Source organism: Oncorhynchus gorbuscha, unplaced genomic scaffold (genome assembly GCF_021184085.1).
Source record: "Oncorhynchus gorbuscha isolate QuinsamMale2020 ecotype Even-year unplaced genomic scaffold, OgorEven_v1.0 Un_scaffold_761, whole genome shotgun sequence".
NCBI lineage: Eukaryota > Metazoa > Chordata > Actinopteri > Salmoniformes > Salmonidae > Oncorhynchus > Oncorhynchus gorbuscha.
In genome coordinates, this window is record NW_025745798.1 from 279065 (window position 1) to 299651 (window position 20587).

At 47.0% G+C, this 20587-nt stretch overlaps 1 protein-coding gene across 1 annotated transcript; it reads left to right on the forward strand.

The window, feature by feature from the left end:
• Positions 1-570: 570 nt before the first annotated feature.
• On the forward strand, positions 571-18565 carry LOC124020082 (neutral amino acid transporter A-like; the record flags this gene model as incomplete). The annotated part of the gene is given in 6 exon segments (XM_046335492.1): positions 571-737; positions 1093-1218; positions 1220-1324; positions 13350-13544; positions 14041-14175; positions 15152-18565. Coding segments are annotated over 6 exon segments (975 nt in total), but the record flags the coding sequence as incomplete, so codon positions are not given.
• Positions 18566-20587: the final 2022 nt, after the last annotated feature.

A 20587-nucleotide genomic window follows, 5' to 3' on the forward strand; every position in this document is an offset into this window, starting at 1 on the left:
CTATGTTTTATGTTCTGATGTTTTATGTTCTGATGTCCTATGTTTTATGTTCTGATGTCCTATGTTTTATGTTCTGATGTCCTATGTTTTATGTTCTGATGTCCTATGTTTTATGTTCTGATGTCCTATGTTTTATGTTCTGATGTCCTATGTTTTATGTTCTGATGTCCTATGTTTTATGTTCTGATGTTTTATGTTCTGTTTTATGTTCTGATGTCCTATGTTTTATGTTCTGATGTCCTATGTTTTATGTTCTGATGTCCTGTGTTTTATGTTCTGATGTTTTATGTTCTGATATTCTGTGTTCAGATGTTATGATGTTATGATGTTCTGTGTTCTGATCTATGTTCTGATGTTATCATGTTCTGATGTTCTAATGTTCTATTTTATGTGTTCTGATATTCTGTGTTCAGATGTTCAGATGTTATGATGCTCTGATGTTCTATGTTCTAATGTTCTATTTTATGTGTTGTAATTTTCTGTGTTCAAATGTTATGATCTGTGTTTTTTAAATATATATTTTTAAACTAACAACCATACATAAACAAAACTGTGTTGTGTTCTATGTAGGTTCCTGTGGGCACAGAACCAGATGGTATGAACATCTTGGGCCTGGTTCTCTTTGCCATGGTGTTCGGTGTGGCACTGAGGAAGCTGGGAGAGGAGGGGGAGGAGCTCATACGCTTCTTCAACGCTTTCAATGAAGCCACCATGGTGCTGGTGTCCTGGATCATGTGGTGAGTGACCTTAAACAACCCAGATCATGTGATTAGCCTCTCCTGGTCCCCAAGACTATTCCCAAGGGAAAACAAGAGGAGCTTCTGATGGCTCACTAGATAAAGTCTGTACTGTTTATTCCTTAAGAACTGCAGGAGGTGTTGTAGGCTGCTGACGCTATGCATTTGACACTGAAATGAGAAGCTACTTTTTGACTGGGAAGCTGCCTACTTATGTAGAATCAAATTAAATATTTAATTACATTTCTGATAAATGTTTTAGCTTTTACTTTCAAATAAATCTGCAGCAAAAATAGATATTCTGTTAGTCATCACCTCACCAAATGGTATACATTCTATATTTCTCCTACCTCAGGTACGTCCCGTTCGGCATCATGTTCCTGGTGGGTAGTAAGATAGTGGAGATGGAGGATGTGGTTCTGTTGGTGACCAGTCTGGGGAAATACATATTTGCCTCCGTCCTGGGTCATATCATCCACGGGGGTCATCCTGCCTCTCATCTACTTTGGGTTCACACACAAGAACCCCTTCAGCTTCCTGTCCGGCCTCATCACGCCCTTCACCACCGCCTTCGCCACCTGCTCCAGGTAGGCCTCTGTTACTGTATCCCTCCACCAGTCCAGGTACTATCCCTCCACCAGTCCAGGTACTATCCCTCCACTAGTCCAAGTACTATCCCTCCACCAGTCCAGGTACTATCCCTCCACCAGTCCAGGTACTATCCCTCCACCAGTCCAGGTACTATCCCTCCACCAGTCCAGGTACTATCCCTCCACCAGTCCAGGTACTATCCCTCCACCAGTCCAGGTACTATCCCTCCACTAGTCCTGGTACTATCCCTCCACTAGTCCAGGTACTATCCCTCCACCAGTCCATGTACTATCCCTCCACCAGTCCAGGTACTATCCCTCCACCAGTCCAGGTACTATCCCTCCACCAGTCCAGGTACTATCCCTCCACCAGTCCAGGTACTATCCTTCCACCTGATATCATTGGTTAATCACAAGAATGGCTTCATATCAAAGTCTACGTTGAGACCGAAGGAAGCAAGACTCTTTAAATTAAAGATCCAGGCAGCCTCTTATTTTAACAATAAATTGTCGAGGTCACCCCCTCTCCTGGGAGGGTGACCTTTTCGATACCGATATAACGTAGTGACGAAATCTAGTAGTTTTCTTCCAAAAAGTGGGCCGCAACTGGGTATACAATGCTCCGAGATTCGTTATTTTAATTCGTGTTTTGTTTTACCCACATAATTTTTACCACAAGGACAAGCTATACGATAAATACTGTCTTAGTGGAGCACGTGATAACACCTTTGATCGGGATCTGTTTCCCTGTTAGAAGGATCTACATTTGTAAGTGCCATTCCATTGAGCACAGCCATTACACTTGTAGTTTCCATCCAGTAGGGGTGCAAATAGACATTGTGCAAATAGACAAATAGACATTGAAGCCAGGTGTGATAAGACAAAGACAGAACAAATGGAAAATGAAAAGTGGATCGGCGGTGGCTAGAAAGCCGGTGACGCCGCCCGAACAAGGAGAGGGACCGACTTTGGCGGAAGTCGTGACAGTACCCCCTTGACACGCGTCTCCAGCAGCGCGCCGACACCGACCGGAGGACGAGGCGCAGGGCGATCCGGATGGAGACAGTGGAAATTCCGCAGCAGCGAAGCGTCCAAGACGTCCTCCACTGGCACCCAACATCTCTCCTACGGACCGTATCCATCCCACTCCACGAGGTACTGAAGGCCCCTCTCCCGATGCCTCGAGTCCAGGATGGCTCGAACAGCATACGCCGGGCCCCCTCGATGTCCAGAGGGGGCGGAGGAAACTCCCGCACCTCAGCTTCCAGGAGTGGACCAGCCACCACCGGCCTGAGGAGAGACGCATGGAACGAGGGATTAATGCGATAATCTGGGGGAAGCTGTAACCCATAACATACCTCGTTCAGTCTCCTCAGGACTTTAAATGGCCCCACAAACCGCGGACCCAGCCTCCGGCAGGGCTGGTGGAGGGGCAGGTTTCGGGTCGAACACCGGGGCCTCGCTGTGGTGGCGTTCGGCGCTCGCTTTTTGCCGCCTCATGGCCTGTTGTAGGTGCACATGGGCGGCGTCCCAGGTCTCCTCCGAGCACTTGAACCATTCGTACACCTCAGGAGCATTGATCTGGCTCTGATGCCATGGTGCCAGAACCGGCTGATAACCCAGTACGCACTGGAAAGGAGAGTGGTTAGTGGAGGAGTGGCGGAGTGAGTTTTGGGCCATCTGCCCAGGGGATGAACGTGGCCCACTCCCCCGGCCGGTCCTGGCAATATGACCGCAGAAACCTACCCACGTAATGATTTACTCTCTCAAACCTACCCGTTACTCTCAGGGTGAAAACCTGAGGTAAGGCTGACTGGGACCCCCAGACATTCTATGAACGCTCTCCAGACCCGGGACGTGAACTGGGGACCCCGATCAGAGATGTCCTCAGGCACCCCGTAGTGCCGGAAGACGTGAGTGAACAGGGCCTTCACAGTCTGTAGGGCCGTAGGGAGACCGGGCAGAGGAAGGAGACAGCAGAACTTAGAAAACCGATGCACAACGACCAGGATCGTGGTGTTGCCCTGTGAGGGAGGCAGATGCATCAGGAAGTCCGCCGACAGGTGCGACCACTGCCGTTGTGGAACCGGTAAGGGTTGTAATTTCCTTCTGGGCAGGTGCCTGGGAGCCTTGCACTGGGCGCACACTGAGCAGGAGAAAACATAAACCCTCACGTCCTTGGCCAAGGTAGGCCACCAGTACTTCCCACTAAGGCAACGCACCGTCCGACCGATGGCAGGATGACCAGAGGAGGGTGACGTATGGGCCCAATAGATCAAACGGTCGCGGACAGCAGATGGAACGTACAGGCGCCCAGCTGGACACTATGGGGAGTGGGACTCTGTGCGTAACGCCCGCTCGATGTCGCGTCCAGCTCCCACACCACCGGTGCCACCAGGCAAGAGGCCGGAAGTATGGGAGTGTGATCCATGGAGCGCTGCTCTTTGTCATACATCCGGGACAGTGCATCTGTCTTTAGCGTTCTGGTCTGTAGGACAGAGTGAAAACAAAACAGGTAAAGAATATAGCCCACCTTGCCTGGCGAGGGTTCAGTCTCCTCGCCGCCCGGATGTACTCCAGATTGCGGTGGTCAGTCCAGATGAGAAAAGGGTGTTTTAGCCCCCTCAAGCCAATGTCTCCACGCCTTCAGAGCCTTGACTATAGCCAACAACTCCCGGTCCCCCACATCATAGTTTCGCTCTGCCGGGTTGAGCTTCTTTGAAAAGTAAGCACAGGGGCGGAGCTTTGGTGGCGTACCCGAGCGCTGAGGGAGCACAGCTCCTATCCCAGCCTCGGACACGTCCACCTCCACTATAAACACCAAAGAGGGATCCGGATGAGCCAGCACGGGAGCCGAGGTAAACAGAGCCTTCAGGCGACCAAAGCCCTGTCTGCCTCAGCCGACCACTACAGCCACACCGGTCCCCCCTTCAGCAGTGAGGTAATGGGAGCCGCTACCTGACCTAAACCCCAGATAAACCTCCGGTAGTATTTGGCAAACCCCAGAAACCACTGCACTTCCTTTACCGTTGTGGGAGTCGGCCAATTACACACGGCTGAAATGTGGTCACTCCCCATCTCCACCCCTGATGTGGAAATGCGGTACCCTATGAAGGAGACAGACTGTTTGAAGAACAGACATTTCTCAGCCTTGACGTACAGGTCATGTTCCAACAGTCGACCAAGCACCCTGCGCACCAGGGACACATGCTCGGTGCGTGTAGTGGAGTATATCAGGATGTCGTCGATATACACCACTACACCCTGCCCGTGCAGGTCCCGGAAAAATCTCGTCAACAAAGGCCAGGAAGACTGATTGAGCATTCATCAACCCCCACGGCATGACGAGCTACTCATAGTGCCCTGAGGTGGTACAAAATGCCGTCTTCCACTTGTCTCCCTCCCGGATACGCATCAGGTTGTAAGCGCTCCTGAGATCCAATTGTGTGAAGAAGCGCCCTGTGCAATGACTCTATCGCAGTGGTGATGAGAGGCAGCGGGTAGCTGTACCTCACTGTGATCTGATTGATCCCTCGATAGTCAATACACGGGCGCAGACCCCCATCCTTCTTCTAGGCGCAGACCCCCATCCTTCTTCTGGGCGCAGACCTCCATCCTTCTTCTGGGCGCAGACCTCCATCCTTCTTCTGGGCGCAGACCTCCATCCTTCTTCTGGGCGCAGACCCCATCCTTCTTCTGGGCGCAGACTCCCATCCTTCTTCTGGGCGCAGACCCCCATCCTTCTTCTGGGCGCAGACCCCCATCCTTCTTCTGGGCGCAGACCTCCATCCTTCTTCTGGGCACAGACCTCCATCCTTCTTCTGGGCGCAGACCTCCATCCTTCTTCTGGGCGCAGACCCCCATCCTTCTTCTGGGCGCAGACCTCCATCCTTCTTCTGGGCGCAGACCCCCATCCTTCTTCTGGGCGCAGACCCCCATCCTTCTTCTGGGCGCAGACCTCCATCCTTCTTCTGGGCGCAGACCTCCATCCTTCTTCTAGGCGCAGACCCCCATCCTTCTTCTGGGCACAGACCTCCATCCTTCTTCTGGGCGCAGACCTCCATCCTTCTTCTGGGCGCAGACCTCCATCCTTCTTCTGGGCGCAGACCTCCATCCTTCTTCTGGGCGCAGACCTCCATCCTTCTTCTGGGCGCAGACCTCCATTCTTCTTCTGGGCGCAGACCTCCATCCTTCTTCTGGGCGCAGACCTCCATCCTTCTTCTGGGCGCAGACCCCCATCCTTCTTCTGGGCGCAGACCTCCATCCTTCTTCTTCACAAAAAAGAAACTCGAGGAGGCGGGTGAAGTGGAGGGCTAAATGTATCCCTGCTCCACGGATTCGGAGACATATGTTTACATAGTCACCGTATCTTCCTGTGACAGAGGATACATGTGACTCTGTTAGAGTTGCGTAAATTCGATTCTGGTATCAGGATAAATATAACAATGAGTCACCGATTGTATACTATGTATTTTTTATTAGCTAAGTAATAAATGGCAAATGCAACTTTCGTATGTACGGGCTCACAGTAATACCACACAGGGCAGAACAGGGAGCTGACAGGATGTACGTAAACAGTTGTTCTTATACTGTGATGGACATAGTTCCAACCCGTCTGTTGGCCTATCACAATAGAGGCTGGGCGTGGTTTAAACTTGCTCAGCCTATCGCAGGCGCTCAGGCGGGTCCCCGCCTCTTGGCGCTTCTTGGAGTCCTCCCTCCATCGATGTATAGATTCTTACTGTTCTGGTATCGCAGCCTAGTTATAACAGTTGCTCAGTTCCTGCTATTGTGTTGTTCAGTATTTTTCCATCTCAGTTAAACCACCCTTCCCTATCACAACTTTGTAAGATACAGCAAGTCATGCGATGTGCTCAATATTGTTACATACAAACACAAGGACAAAGCATCTGCTGGGCTGTTATCTACGGTTTTGCAACATGCAGGTCACACCATGTTACTCAGTTCTTGTCACACACAAACAGGCAAGTAGATGTAGCAAGCAGTTGTTTACTCTCATGATGATGCTCAAGTGCACAAATGCAGATACACACAGCCAACATCAGATAATATTTAATCATATATATATATGGTAATGGCTATAATGTAAAACACAGGATCCCACAACTCCTGGGAAGTACTGCGTCTACCAGGAGATTTATCGCACAATCCCCCCGTCGATGAGATCGTAATTTAGTCGCCCTCTTCTTATAGAAGGCGAGAGCCAAATCGGCATATTCTGAGGGGATGTGCATGGTGGAGACCTGGTCTGTGCTTTCCAACGTAGTCGCACCGATGGAAACCACCCACACACCTCCCTGAGCACTCATGTGACCACCCCGTGAGAGCCCTCTGTTGCCCCGAAATAGTGGGGTCATGACAGGCCAACCAGGGTAGGCCCAGCACCACGGGAAACGCAGGAGAATCAATAAGGAAGAGGCTGATTCTCTCTTCATGACCCTCCTGCATAACCATGTCCAGTGGAGCGGTGGCCTCCCTAATCAGCCCTGACCCTAGTGGTCGACTATCTTCGGCATGCACAGTGAAGGGCATATCCACAGGAACAAGGGGAATCCCTAAACTAGGAGCAAATGAATAATCAATAAAATTCCCAGCTGCGCCTGAATCTACTAGGGCCTTATGCTGGGAATGCGGGGAAAACTCAGGAAATGAAATAAACACATACATGTGAGCAACAGGGGGCTCTGGGAGAGCCTGGTGCCAACTCCCTGAGGAACCCCCCCCCCCCAGCACCGACCAGCAGTGTGCCCTCTCTTCGGCCACAGATGGTACAGGGAATGGCCCCTCCTCTGGTCACCCCAAGTGCAGCACCTCCCAGCTCCACGGGCATCGGAGCGGAGGTGCTGGGGTGCTGGGGGATGGAACTGACAGGTCCCGATCCAGACGTCCGCGGGCAGTCAGCAGGTTTTCCAGCCGGATGGACCTGTCCACCAGCTGGTCCAATGTGGGGGTGGTGTCTCGGCAGGCCAACTCCCGGCAGACGTCCTTGCGCAGACTGCACCTGTAGTGATTGATCAGGGCCTTGTCGCTCCATCCCGCGCTGGCGGCCAGGGTCCGGAAGACCAAGGCGAAATCCTGCTCGCTCCTCGTCCCCTGCCTCAGGTGGGACAAACGCTCTGCATAATGGTCCAACGCCGCGTCTCCCTCACTCCATACGGAGTTGGCTCACTCCAGGGCTTTGCCTGAGGGGCGGGAGACGACGGTGGACACACTCTCACGCCCCGAAGGAGCCGGGTAGACGGTCGCCAGGTGGAGCTCCAGCTGTAGTAGAAACCCCTGGCATCCGGCAGCAGTCCCATCATACTCCCTCGGGACCGAGAGTCGAATCCCGCTGGCACCAGGTGGAAGAGGGGTGGACAGTGGCACCTGTTGTAGTGGGGGGCGGTGTTGAAGGTCCTGGAAAACCTCCTTCTCTCTCCCAACGATCCATCGTCTACAGCAAGCGATCCATGGCTGTGCCCAGACGTTGCAACATGGTCGCATGCTGCTGAACTCGCTCATCCACTGCAAATGGTAGGGCGTCTGCTCCTGCTGACTCCCTTCTTCGGGTGAGTGACTCTGTAAGGGTCCAGTGTGTTGCTGGTGTGGAGAATTAGGCGCAGGACAGCAAATATGAGTAATCAACATTACTTTGTACATTTGTCATTTTGAGTAAAAGTACATCACGAGCACACCACGACGGACCGAAAATACAATAAACAATAACTCACAAATACAACACGGGGAACAGAGGGTTAAATAATAAACAAGTAATTGATTGAGTGAAGCCAGGTGTGATAAGACAAAGACAGAACAAATGGAAAATGAAAAGTGGATCGGCGGTGGCTAGAAAGCCGGTGACGTCGACCGCCGAATGCCGCCCCAACAAGGAGAGGGACTGACTTTGGCGGATGTCGTGACACGAAATCGGATTGTTTTTTGCAAATTCTTTTGAATCGACAGAATTGGCTGTAGGGCAAACTGTTTTTCAAGGGAAGTGGGTGACAACTATCTGCCCTCAACAAACTGTTACGATCAGTAGGTGTCCTGTAAAGATCAGCGGGTTCCTGTAAAGATCAGCGGGTTCCTGTAAAGATCAGTGGGTTCCTGTAAAGATCAGTGGGTTCCTGTAAAGATCAGTAGGTGTCCTGTAAAGATCAGTAGGTGTCCTGTAAAGATCAGTGGGTTCCTGTAAAGATCAGTGGGTTCCTGTAAAGATCAGTAGGTGTCCTGTAAAGATCAGCGGGTTCCTGTAAAGGTGTCCTGTAAAGATCAGTGGGTTCAGCGGGTTCCTGTAAAGATCAGTGGGTTCCTGTAAAGATCAGTGGGTTCAGTGGGTTCCTGTAAAGATCAGTGGGTTCCTGTAAAGATCAGTAGGTGTCCTGTAAAGATCAGTGGGTTCCTGTAAAGATCAGTAGGTGGGTTTCCTGTAAAGATCAGCGGGTTCCTGTAAAGATCAGTGGGTTCCTGTAAAGATCAGTGGGTTCCTGTAAAGATCAGTGGGTTCCTGTAAAGATCAGTAGGTGTCCTGTAAAGATCAGTAGGTGTCCTGTAAAGATCAGTGGGTTCCTGTAAAGATCAGTGGGTTCCTGTAAAGATCAGTGGGTTCCTGTAAAGATCAGTAGGTGTCCTGTAAAGATCAGTGGGTTCCTGTAAAGATCAGCGGGTTCCTGTAAAGATCAGTGGGTTCCTGTAAAGATCAGTGGGTTCCTGTAAAGATCAGTGGGTTTCCTGTAAAGATCAGTGTATAGAACATTATCCTCACACAGGATCAGAAGATCAAAGAAACTGATCTGACGTGTATCAGATTACATAGTACATCTCAGATGCTCAGAACAAGAGTTAAGAAAAGCATGGAATGCCTGGAGCTCTTTTGCATCACCCCTCTATAGAACAAAAATATCAGCAATATACCGTTTCCAAATAATGATGTTAGGCAATATTTTTTTTTGGAGTGGATTAAAAATGGACTGTTTCTCCATGTAACCCACATACAAATTAGCATAGTTAGGAGCCATGGAGAATTCCATAGCAGTACCCTTTGTCTGAATAAAAATATGATTTAGAAACATGAAGTAGTTGTGTGTGAGTACTATTTCAACCAATGTTATATTATAATGCATGCACTGGAAGGTAGTTAGGGTCACGTTGAGGAAGAAAATGTTCCATAGCTTCAATACCGCCCTCGTGTGGAATATTCGTGTATAACTGAACATCAAAAGTAGCTAACAAAGTATTACCAGGGAGAGGATCAAGAGATTTAATAATTGAGACCATACTGCTGGTGTCCTTTACAAAGGAAGGGGGCTGTTCTGAGATCATATTGCTGGTGTCCTTTACAAAAGAGGGGAGCTGTTCTGAGATCATATTGCTGGTGTCCTTTATAAAGTAGGGGAGCTGTTCTGAGATCATACTGCTGGTGTCCTTTACAAAGGAGGGGAGCTGTTCTGAGATCATATTGCTGGTGTCCTTTACAAAAGAGGGGGGCTGTTCTGAGGTCATACTGCTGGTGTCCTTTACAAAGCAAGGAGACATGGGCAGGGCTCAATATCTTGCTTGATAAATTGAAGACACTCAGTCTCAGGGTTCTGGGACCGGGTGAACGGTCTCCCCTGCCTCTGGTAGTCGTTTCTTCTTACCCCGTCGGGAGCGGCATCTCGTCGGTGCGCGTGTCCACGGCCACCTCCGCCCTTCCGCCACTGGAAGCAGATGAGGCGCTGGTTGTAGTGTTGGTCAGACGGGCTGGATAGAAGGAAGCGGCATCCCTCCTGCGTCTGTCATGGAGAGGAGGAGCAGGACCTCGTCAGGGTTTCTCCAGAAGTAGACTTTATCCTCGGCCTTGTCTTTTTTGTCGTGGTTGAATATCTTGATTTTAAGTTCCTTTATTTCTGTAGACAACTTGTCCTGGAGCGCTCGGTTAGTTGGCATCAGTTCATTGAATATACCATCATCATTAACGGCTCCTTGCAGAGCTGTGCGTTTCTCTTCAATCGTGTTATCCATTTCAATCAAATGTTTTTTCAACTGCTCAACAATTATCTTATCATGCTCCCTTTGGCTGTATTCAAAGTGATCTTGTTTGGGTCTTTGACCAGTGTCAGGAAAAGAATTATCATTCCACATCGTTTAAGAGCTTTTTTGCATAGGATTCAAATCGGCTCAAACACACAAAGCAGCCAATCAGCGTACAGACAGTAATAAACATGAACAAACCAGTATGACCTGATTACCCAGTAAATCCCTCCACCTCTATGAACCCAGTGTGACCTGATTACCCAGTAAATCCCTCCACCTCTATGAACCCAGTGTGACCTGATTACCCAGTAAATCCCTCCACCTCTATGAACCCAGTGTGACCTGATTACCCAGTAAATCCCTCCACCTCTATGAACCCAGTGTGACCTGATTACCCAGTAAATCCCTCCACCTCTATGAACCCAGTGTGACCTGATTACCCAGTAAATCCCTCCACCTCTATGAACCCAGTGTGACCTGATTACCCTATGATCTCCACCTCTATGAACCCAGTGTGACCTGATTACCCAGTAAATCCCTCCACCTCTATGAACCCAGTGTGACCTGATTACCCAGTAAATCCCTCCACCTCTATGAACCCAGTGTGACCTGATTACCCAGTAAATCCCTCCACCTCTATGAACCCAGTGTGACCTGATTACCCAGTAAATCCCTCCACCTCTATGAACCCAGTGTGAGATTACCCAGTAAATCCCTCCACCTCTATGAACCCAGTGTGACCTGATTACCCAGTAAATCCCTCCACCTCTATGAACCCAGTGTGACCTGATTACCCAGTAAATCCCTCCACCTCTATGAACCCAGTGTGAATTCCCAGTAAATCCCTCCACCTCTATGAACCCAGTGTGACCTGATTACCCAGTAAATCCCTCCACCTCTATGAACCCAGTGTGACCTGATTACCCAGTAAATCCCTCCACCTCTATGAACCCAGTGTGACCTGGTTACCCAGTAAATCCCTCCACCTCTATGAACCCAGTGTGACCTGATTACCCAGTAAATGAACCCAGTGTGACCTGATTCCATCCCTCCACCTCTATGAACCCAGTGTGACCTGAACCCAGTTACCCAGTAAATCCCTCCACCTCTATGAACCCAGTGTGACCTGATTTACCCAGTAAATCCCTCCCTCCACCTCTATGAACCCAGTGTGACCTGATTACCCAGTAAATCCCTCCACTCTGTTAACCCTGACCTGATTACCCAGTGTGAACCTGATTACCCAGTAAATCCCTCCACCTCTATGAACCCAGTGTGACCTGATTACCCAGTAAATCCCTCCACCTCTATGAACCCAGTGTGACCTGATTACCCAGTAAATCCCTCCACCTCTATGAACCCAGTGTGACCTGATTACCCAGTAAATTACCCTATGAACCCAGTGTGACCTGATTCCCTCCACCTCTATGAACCCAGTGTGACCTGATTACCCAGTAAATCCCTCCACCTCTATGAACCCAGTGTGACCTGAACCCAGTGTGACCTGATTTAAATCCCTCCACCTCTTGAACCCAGTGTGACCTGATTACCCAGTAAATCCCTCCACCTCTATGAACCCAGTGTGACCTGATTACCCAGTAAATCCCTCCACCTCTATGAACCCAGTGTGACCTGATTACCCAGTAAATCCCTCCACTTATGTGAACCCAGTGTGACCTGATTACCCAGTAAATCCCTCCACCTCTATGAACCCAGTGTGACCTGATTACCCAGAAAATCCCTCCACCTCTATGAACCCAGTGTGACCTGGTTACCCAGTAAATCCCTCCACCTCTATGAACCCAGTGTGACCTGGTTACCCAGTAAATCCCTCCACCTCTATGAACACAGTCCATTAGCAGTGCATTGCTAGCAGGCTTTATCTCCAAGGCTACACCCCACCCTATTCCCTCTATAGTGCACTACTTTTGACTAGAGCCTGAACATACACCTGGGCTCTGGTCAAAAGTAGTGCCATTTGGGACACACTCATCGTCTCCAAGTATCCTCTGCTGTAAGTAACCTGCTGTAAGTAACCTGCTGTAAGTGACCTGCTGTAAGTAACCTGCTGTAAGTGACCTGCTGTAAGTGACCTGCTGTAAGTAACCTGCTGTAAGTAACCTGCTGTAAGTGACCTGCTATAAGTGACCTGCTGTAAGTAACCTGCTGTAAGTAACCTGCTGTAAGTGACCTGCTGTAAGTGACCTGCTATAAGTAACCTGCTGTAAGTAACCTGCTGTAAGTAACCTGCTATAAGTAACCTGCTGTAAGTAACCTGCTGTAAGTGACCTGCTGTAAGTAACCTGCTGTAAGTGACCTGCTATAAGTAACCTGCTGTAAGTAACCTGCTGTAAGTAACCTGCTATAAGTAACCTGCTGTAAGTAACCTGCTGTAAGTGACCTGCTGTAAGTAACCTGCTGTAAGTAACCTGCTGTAAGTGACCTGCTGTAAGTAACCTGCTGTAAGTAACCTGCTGTAAGTGACCTAAACCTTTGGCTGAGTTGTTCCAACCTCAATCTTCAGACTCTGGACCCCACCACCTCTCTATCTAATCCATGGGGAGCCAGGACTTTCCGTGCTTCTACACCTGCATTGCTTGCTGTTTGGGGTTTTAGGCTGGGTTTCTGTACAGCAGAGATATCAGCTGATGTACGAAGGGCTATATAAATACTATTTTATTTTATTTGGAGGGTCTTTACCATAGAAATAGAATGAGTAGAATGGCTTGTAACATGACTTCTATTCATTTTAGTTCTGTGTTATTTGCCCTCTCTCTGTATGGAAAGGTTTTGGTTCAAGTTACACTACAATACGTTTTTCAGGTGTCTCTCTCTCCCTCTATTTCTCTCCCCTTCCTTCTCTTGCTATTCAATACATCTTTACTTGCAGAATACTCATGTAAATATTGTCAAAGCCGAGGAACTGAAGTTGCTAGTAAAGTACAGTAAAATGTTCTAGATGAATATGCTGTAATTGAACCACTGTGTCCTGTATCTCTCTCCTCAGCTCGGCGACCCTGCCCTCCATGATGAAGTGTGTAGAGGAGAACAACGGCGTGGACAAGCGGATCAGTCGTTTCATCCTTCCCATCGGAGCCACCGTCAACATGGACGGGGCGGCCATCTTCCAGTGCGTCGCGGCTGTCTTCATCGCTCAGCTCAACAACATAGAGCTCAACGCCGGTCAGATCTTCACCATCCTGTGAGTGAGGTGGGGTCAGGAGGAATGGTGGGTGGGGACAGAAGGAATGGTGGGTGGGGACAGAAGGAATGGTGGGTGGGGACAGAAGGAATGGTGGGTGGGGACAGAAGGAATGGTGGGTGGGGACAGAAGGAATGGTGGGTGGGGACAGAAGGAATGGTGAGTGGGGACAGAAGGAATGGTGGGTGGGGTCAGAAGGAATGGTGGGTGGGGACAGAAGGAATGGTGGGTGGGGTCAGAAGGAATGGTGGGTGGGGACAGAAGGAATGGTGGGTGGGGACAGAAGGAATGGTGGGTGGGGACAGAAGGAATGGTGGGTGGGGTCAGAAGGAAGGGTGGTTGGGGACAGAAGGAATGGTGGGTGGGGACAGAAGGAATGGTGGGTGGGGACAGAAGGAATGGTGGGTGGGGACAGAAGGAATGGTGGGTTGGAATTTTGCAACCCTGTGTCTGATGCTTTGACAATGTATCACATGCAGTGGCTCTGTCCCCACAGTGTGACAGCCACAGCATCCAGTGTGGGCGCAGCGGGCATCCCAGCCGGGGGCATCATCACCATCGCCATCATCCTGGAGGCTATCGGCCTGCCCACCAACGACCTGTCACTCATGCTGGCCGTCGACTGGATCGTGTGAGTAACACATGTACAGTATAGAGAACCAATACAGCAAACACACGCACGCACATACACACACACACATAAACAGACAAGCACACACACACACAGACAAGCATACACACATGGACAGACACATTTATGTACATTTGCATGGACATATGTACAAACACACACGCATAGACAGACAAGCACACACACACACACAGACAAGCACACACACACACACAGACAAGCATACACACATGGACAGACACATTTATGTACATTTGCATGGACATATGTACAAACACACACGCATAGACAGACAAGCACACACACACACACAGACAAGCACACACACACACACACAGACAAGCATACACACATGGACAGACACATTTATGTACATTTGCATGGACATATGTACAAACACACACGCATAGACAGACAAGCACACACACACACACACACAGACAAGCACACACACACACACACAGACAAGCATACACACATGGACAGACACATTTATGTACATTTGCATGGACATATGTACAAACACACACGCATAGACAGACAAGCACACACACACACACACACAGACAAGCACACACACACACACACAGACAAGCATACACACATGGACAGACACATTTATGTACATTTGCATGGACATATGTACAAACACACACGCATAGACAGACAAGCACACACACACACACACACACAGACAAGCACACACACACACACACAGACAAGCATACACACATGGACAGACACATTTATGTACATTTGCATGGACATATGTACAAACACACACGCATAGACACACTCTTAATGTACTCACTCATTTTGGCCAGCTGCTATATCAAAATATCAGGTGTTATTTCCAGTAAGATACAGTAGACCTGTACAGTAGACAGTAATAAATCCTAATAAATTGTGTGTGTGTTTGGGTGTGTACGTGTGCGTATGTACATGTGCGTGTACTTATGTGCGTGTGTGTTTTCAGGGACCGCACCACCACCGTAGTGAACGTGGAGGGAGACGCCCTCGGGGCAGGGATCCTCCACCACATCAACCAACAGGAGATGAAGAAACAACACCTGGGGGAGGAGCTAGCGGAGGTCCTGGTGGAAGCGGTGGCCAACACCCAGGCTGACGAGGAGACCTCCCCGCTCGTCACGCACCAAACCCTGGGTTCAGCAGGCGACCAATCCCCCAGGGAGACCGCGGAAGCCATTGAGTCTGTCCTGTGAACTCGTAAAACAACTGTGAATTCTGTCTCTATGGTTACAATCAGTGGTGGCTGGTGACACTTAAATTCGGAGGACGGGCTCATAGCAAGGGCTGGAACGAAATGAATTGAATCGTATCAAAACACAAATATATGGTTTTCTTTCCATTCCAGACATTATTATTAGCCGTCCTCCCCTCACCAGCCCCCTCTGGTGTCTAAGGTTACGATGCTGCTGCTGCTACTCGTGACACGACCGAGTCAACCGACTCGTCTCTGGATCAACTCTGATCACCTTTACCATACCTCTTAAAACAGTTCATGAGTCATTTCACTTCTAGGAAAAAAGTGCCCAAGATAAAGTTAGTTTTATATTGTGGTACTTCCTATTTGGAGTATTCTAAAAGTGTTTTTAAAAGCCACAGGAAGGTTAGCCTCGCCCTTTAGAATGAATCCAGGCTGCTTTCTGGTTTTTGGTGAGAGTGGTCTGAATCTAAAAAGGGGAATCTCTCCTAACCATGACATGGCTGTGACCTCACAAGGCAGATGGGAAGGAGAATCATTTACTAACTGACCTGGAGTTTTTTGTTTGTTTTCTTTCGATAGTCAACACAGAACGTGAAACATTAACCCCTGGAATGACAAAAGTCTCTCAAATATTTGGGGTAAATATTGAGGAAGAGCCACAGTTGACTTTCTGTTTATGTACTGGGAACCTACTGACCCAATGGCCTACTATGGGGCCTGTATCTAATATTGGATTTAGGACCATAAGGATCTGTGTCGATATAGTGCAGGTTCAATTAGAGCAAATCCTAACTTCTACTTAAATTAGATTTTCACTTTGTCTCAGATTGACATCAGTGCAGGACTACGTGGACATCTGCCTTAAATGGACTTAGAAATATGGTGGTGAGCACAGTCCATTTACTAAACTGTTAAAGTGCAGACCGAGGCCAACTATCCTTCTATTGTTGTGAGAATAGATGTTGCCTCCATCAGTGATGTCCCAGACCCTTGCTACTATGGGTTTCATTTACTGAAGAAACCAAACCATACGTTCTTTGGAACTTTTTCTTTTTGAATTGAGAGGAAGCATGGTCAGACAGGCTATGTTACAAATGGCAGCCTGTTCCCTACATAGTGCACTTCTTTTAACCTGAGCCCAGCACCCGGTTCCCTATATAGTGCACTACATTTTGCCCCATAGGGCTCTGGTTAAAAGCATTACATTATGTAAGGAATAGATAGCCATTTGGGACGACACATGGCATTGATAAAGGCATGCTCTCATTATTGACTCCGAATAGTATTTATCGAAATCCTTGGACATGTAGGAAACTGCCAAAGTTGTTAGAGCAGCCTTTTCCTGTTGCTAGATACATCTTATACAGTCTATGGGATACGTGTATGTTTTCCAAATGACTAAAATGTTCAAATTGACAAAAGAATTATCATATTACTGCAGTGGTTCTGCTGCCACCTAGTGGTGATGTTGTGTAGTTGTTCTGCTGTCACCTAGTGGTGGTGTGCCAGGACAGCGGAGTCAATCACCACCTTCCGGAGACAGCTGAAACCCATACCTAGGATAGGATAAGTAATCCTTCTCACCCCCCCCCTCCCTTTAAGATTTAGATGCACTATTGTAAAGTGGCTGTTCCACTGGATGTCATAAGGTGAATGCACCAATTTGTAAGTCGCTCTGGATAAGAGCGTCTGCTAAATGACTTAAATGTAAATGTGTGGCGTAGTGGTTCTGCTGCCACCTAGTGGTGGTGTGGCGTAGTGGTTCTGCTGCCACCTAGTGGTGGCGTTGTGTAGTTCTGCTGCCACCTATTGGTGGCGTGGTATAGTGGTTCTGCTGCCACCTCGTGGTGGCGTGGTGTAGTGGTTCTGCTGCAACCTATTGGTGGCGTGGTATAGTGGTTCTGCTTCCACCTAGTGGTGGCGTTGTGTAGTTGTTCTGCTACAACCTATTGGTGGCGTGGTGTAGTGGTTCTGCTCCCACCTAGTGGTGGCGTGGTGTAGTGCTTCTGCTGCCACCTAGTGGTGGCGAGGCTCAATGTTTTGCGTTCTGACATGAGAATGGAGCAGGCATTTGATAGTACAGCGTTTTAATTTAATTTGATCCTATATGGGCCAATGTGGCCTCGTTTATCTATCTGGTCAAATGTATTTCTTTTTTTCTTTGTAATGAATCACTATTGCTGTTTGCTGGAAATGATTTACTCTGATGTATGGGGGGAAATGATGTTGTACTAACTCACTAATGTATCAATTCTGTTCCACAATTCCACTTCTACTCAGACTAATTGTTTGTTGAAGCAGTTTTTAGATGTTGGAAATGGAAGGTTGTCCCTCTAGAAAGGACAATTATATGTTATTAACTGTTTTATACAAAATTGTATGCACCCTGATTTGTCAGGATCTTTGGGAATATATTGTCTCTAAACTATAAACATGTCCTTAAAAATGTGAAAAGGTTGCCAATCTGTCATTGGAATACTGAGGCTCTACATAGTTTGACAGTGAATTATGTATTTTTTGGAAACCAGAAACTGGTTGTGAGAAGGAGCTTATTAAGTTTGCATATTCTTTCTCTAATTAACACGATCATCTTTCAATCGAACAACCCTTTACTTTTATAATGACTTTTAAATCTTTTACCCTGAAGCTGACTGAATTGAAAGTATTCGTGAGAATATGTTGAAATAATCTGGAACAATCGCAGATATGTACTTGAATAAACTATATGAAGGATTTTTTTATTTATTCTAATTGTGTTAACATTTTGCATAATTTCTTTTTTTGAAATACGATTGAGGTATTTTCTCTCAATTTCTAGTTGCCAAATCTGTTCCTAACGCCTTTCTCTGATGTGGAACTACTTTTCTTACAGCCTAAAGTATGTAGCCTGGTCCAGCTCTGGTTGTGCTCTTGCCAACTCCATTGCTGTCGTTGTCAAGACAATCTGTTGGCATGACAATGAGTGGCATGACATGGTAGCACAAACAGATCTGGCACACAGGCTATAAAGTATGTCCTCCATTTTGTTTTGTGGTATTTTGACCAACAGGAATAACTACTTTGTTTCATGTGCAATGATGATGTCTATCTTTGTAACACAGCTGTCTCTTTTACTTGTCTCTGTCTTTTAACGTTAAATATAAATGTGTTTCACGCAACAGAGATGATTTGCTGGTGTTTTGCTGATTGTCTGAATAGTAGCCTGGTCTGTTGGTTTACCAGAATAAGACTGGAGATGAGGTTAGAGGTGTACCCATGTCAAATATGTAATAAATACATGTTTACGTGGGCATATAGGTAAGTCTTGGAAATCCCAGACCTATGCTGGAACATTGGTACATTGCGGAAGGCAACCTGTCTCTCTAGACTAGAGTATAGGTGGCGTTATGTGCCCCAATGAGGCTTGGATGAAAATATGTAGTGTAAGTTGCATGGACTCACTCCATGTACAGTAATAGGGTTTAACATGATTTTTGAATACCTACCTCATCTCTGTACCCCACACATACAATTATCTGTAAGGTACCTCAGTCGAGCAGTGAATTTCAAACACAGATTCAACCACAAGACCAGGGAGGTTTTCTAATGACTCGCAAAGAAAAGCACCTATTGGTAGATGGGTAAACATTTTTAAAAGCAGACATTGAATATTAGCATGGTGAATATATTAATTACACTTTGGATGGTGTATCAATACACCCAGTCACTACAAGAATACAGACATCCTTGCTAATTCACTTGCTGGAGAGGAAAGAAACCACTCAGGGATTTCACCATGAGGCCAATGGTGACTTTAAAACAGTTACAGAGTTTAATGGCTGTGATAGGAGAAAACTGAGGATGGACCAACAACATTGTAGTTACTCCACAATATTAACCTAAACGACAAGAGTGAAAAGAAGGAAGCCTGTACAGAATAAAAATATTCCAAAACATGCTTCCAGTTTGCAATAAAGTAATAATAAATTTAAAAAATGTGGCAAAGAAATGTACTTTATGTCCTGAATACAAAGTGTTATGTTTGGGACAAATCCAACACATCACTGAGTACCACTCTTCATATTTTCAAGCATTGTGGTAGCTGCATCATGTTATGGGTATGCTTGTCATCGGCAAGGACTGGGAAGTTTTTTAGGATAAAAAGAAAAGGAATAGAGCTAAGCACAGACAAAATCCCAGAGAAAAATCTGGTTCAGTTTGCTTTCCTACAAACACTGGGATACAAATTCACCTTTCAGAAGGACAATAACCTAAAACACAAGGCCAAATCTACACGACATTGAATGAGTGGTCTAGTTACAGTTTTGACTTAAATCAGCTTGAAAAGCTAAAGAATAATGTGCAAATATTGTACACCGGATGTGCAAATCTTTTAGAGACTTACCCAGAAAAACTGAATATTAGTGGGGGTTTTTATACATTTTTAACAAATGTTAATTGTTCTTCCACTATGACATTACAGAGTGTTTTGTGTAGATCGTTAACAAAAAATGACATTCAATCCATTTTAATCCCACCATGTAACACAACATTTAGAAAATGTCAGGTGGTGTGAATATGTCCTGAAGGCACTGTATAATATAATAATATATGACATTTAGCAGACACTTTTATCCAAAGAGACTAACTGTCCTGCTGCATACATATTATATATGGGTGGTCCCGGGAATCAAACCCACTACCCTGGTGGTACAAACGCTATGCTCTTCCAATTTAGCTCAAATGGACCACAACAGCTACAAGTCTCTTTGTACCTTGTTTAATGTTGCAAAGCCTACTACAGATGGTTGGCTCAGTGATAAGCCCCATAATCAGTTCAGTTCATTTATTAGGCCTTTTACAGGAAATGTGTCCAGCATTCAAGAGCACTATGTCAAAGACATAAAACCATCAACACATAGAACCACATAGAACATCAACCACATAGAACAGATAGATTTACACAGGTAGGATATAGAACAGATAGAGATATAGAACAAATTGAGATATACACAGGTAGGACAGAGATAAGAGATATAGAACAGATATAGATATAGGACTGATAGATATAAACAGGTAGGATATAGATTAGATAGAGCTATAGAACAGATATAGATATAGCACTGATAGAGATATACACAGCTAGGACAGAGAAAATAGATATATCGAACAGATATAGATCTGATAGATTAGATAGAGATATAG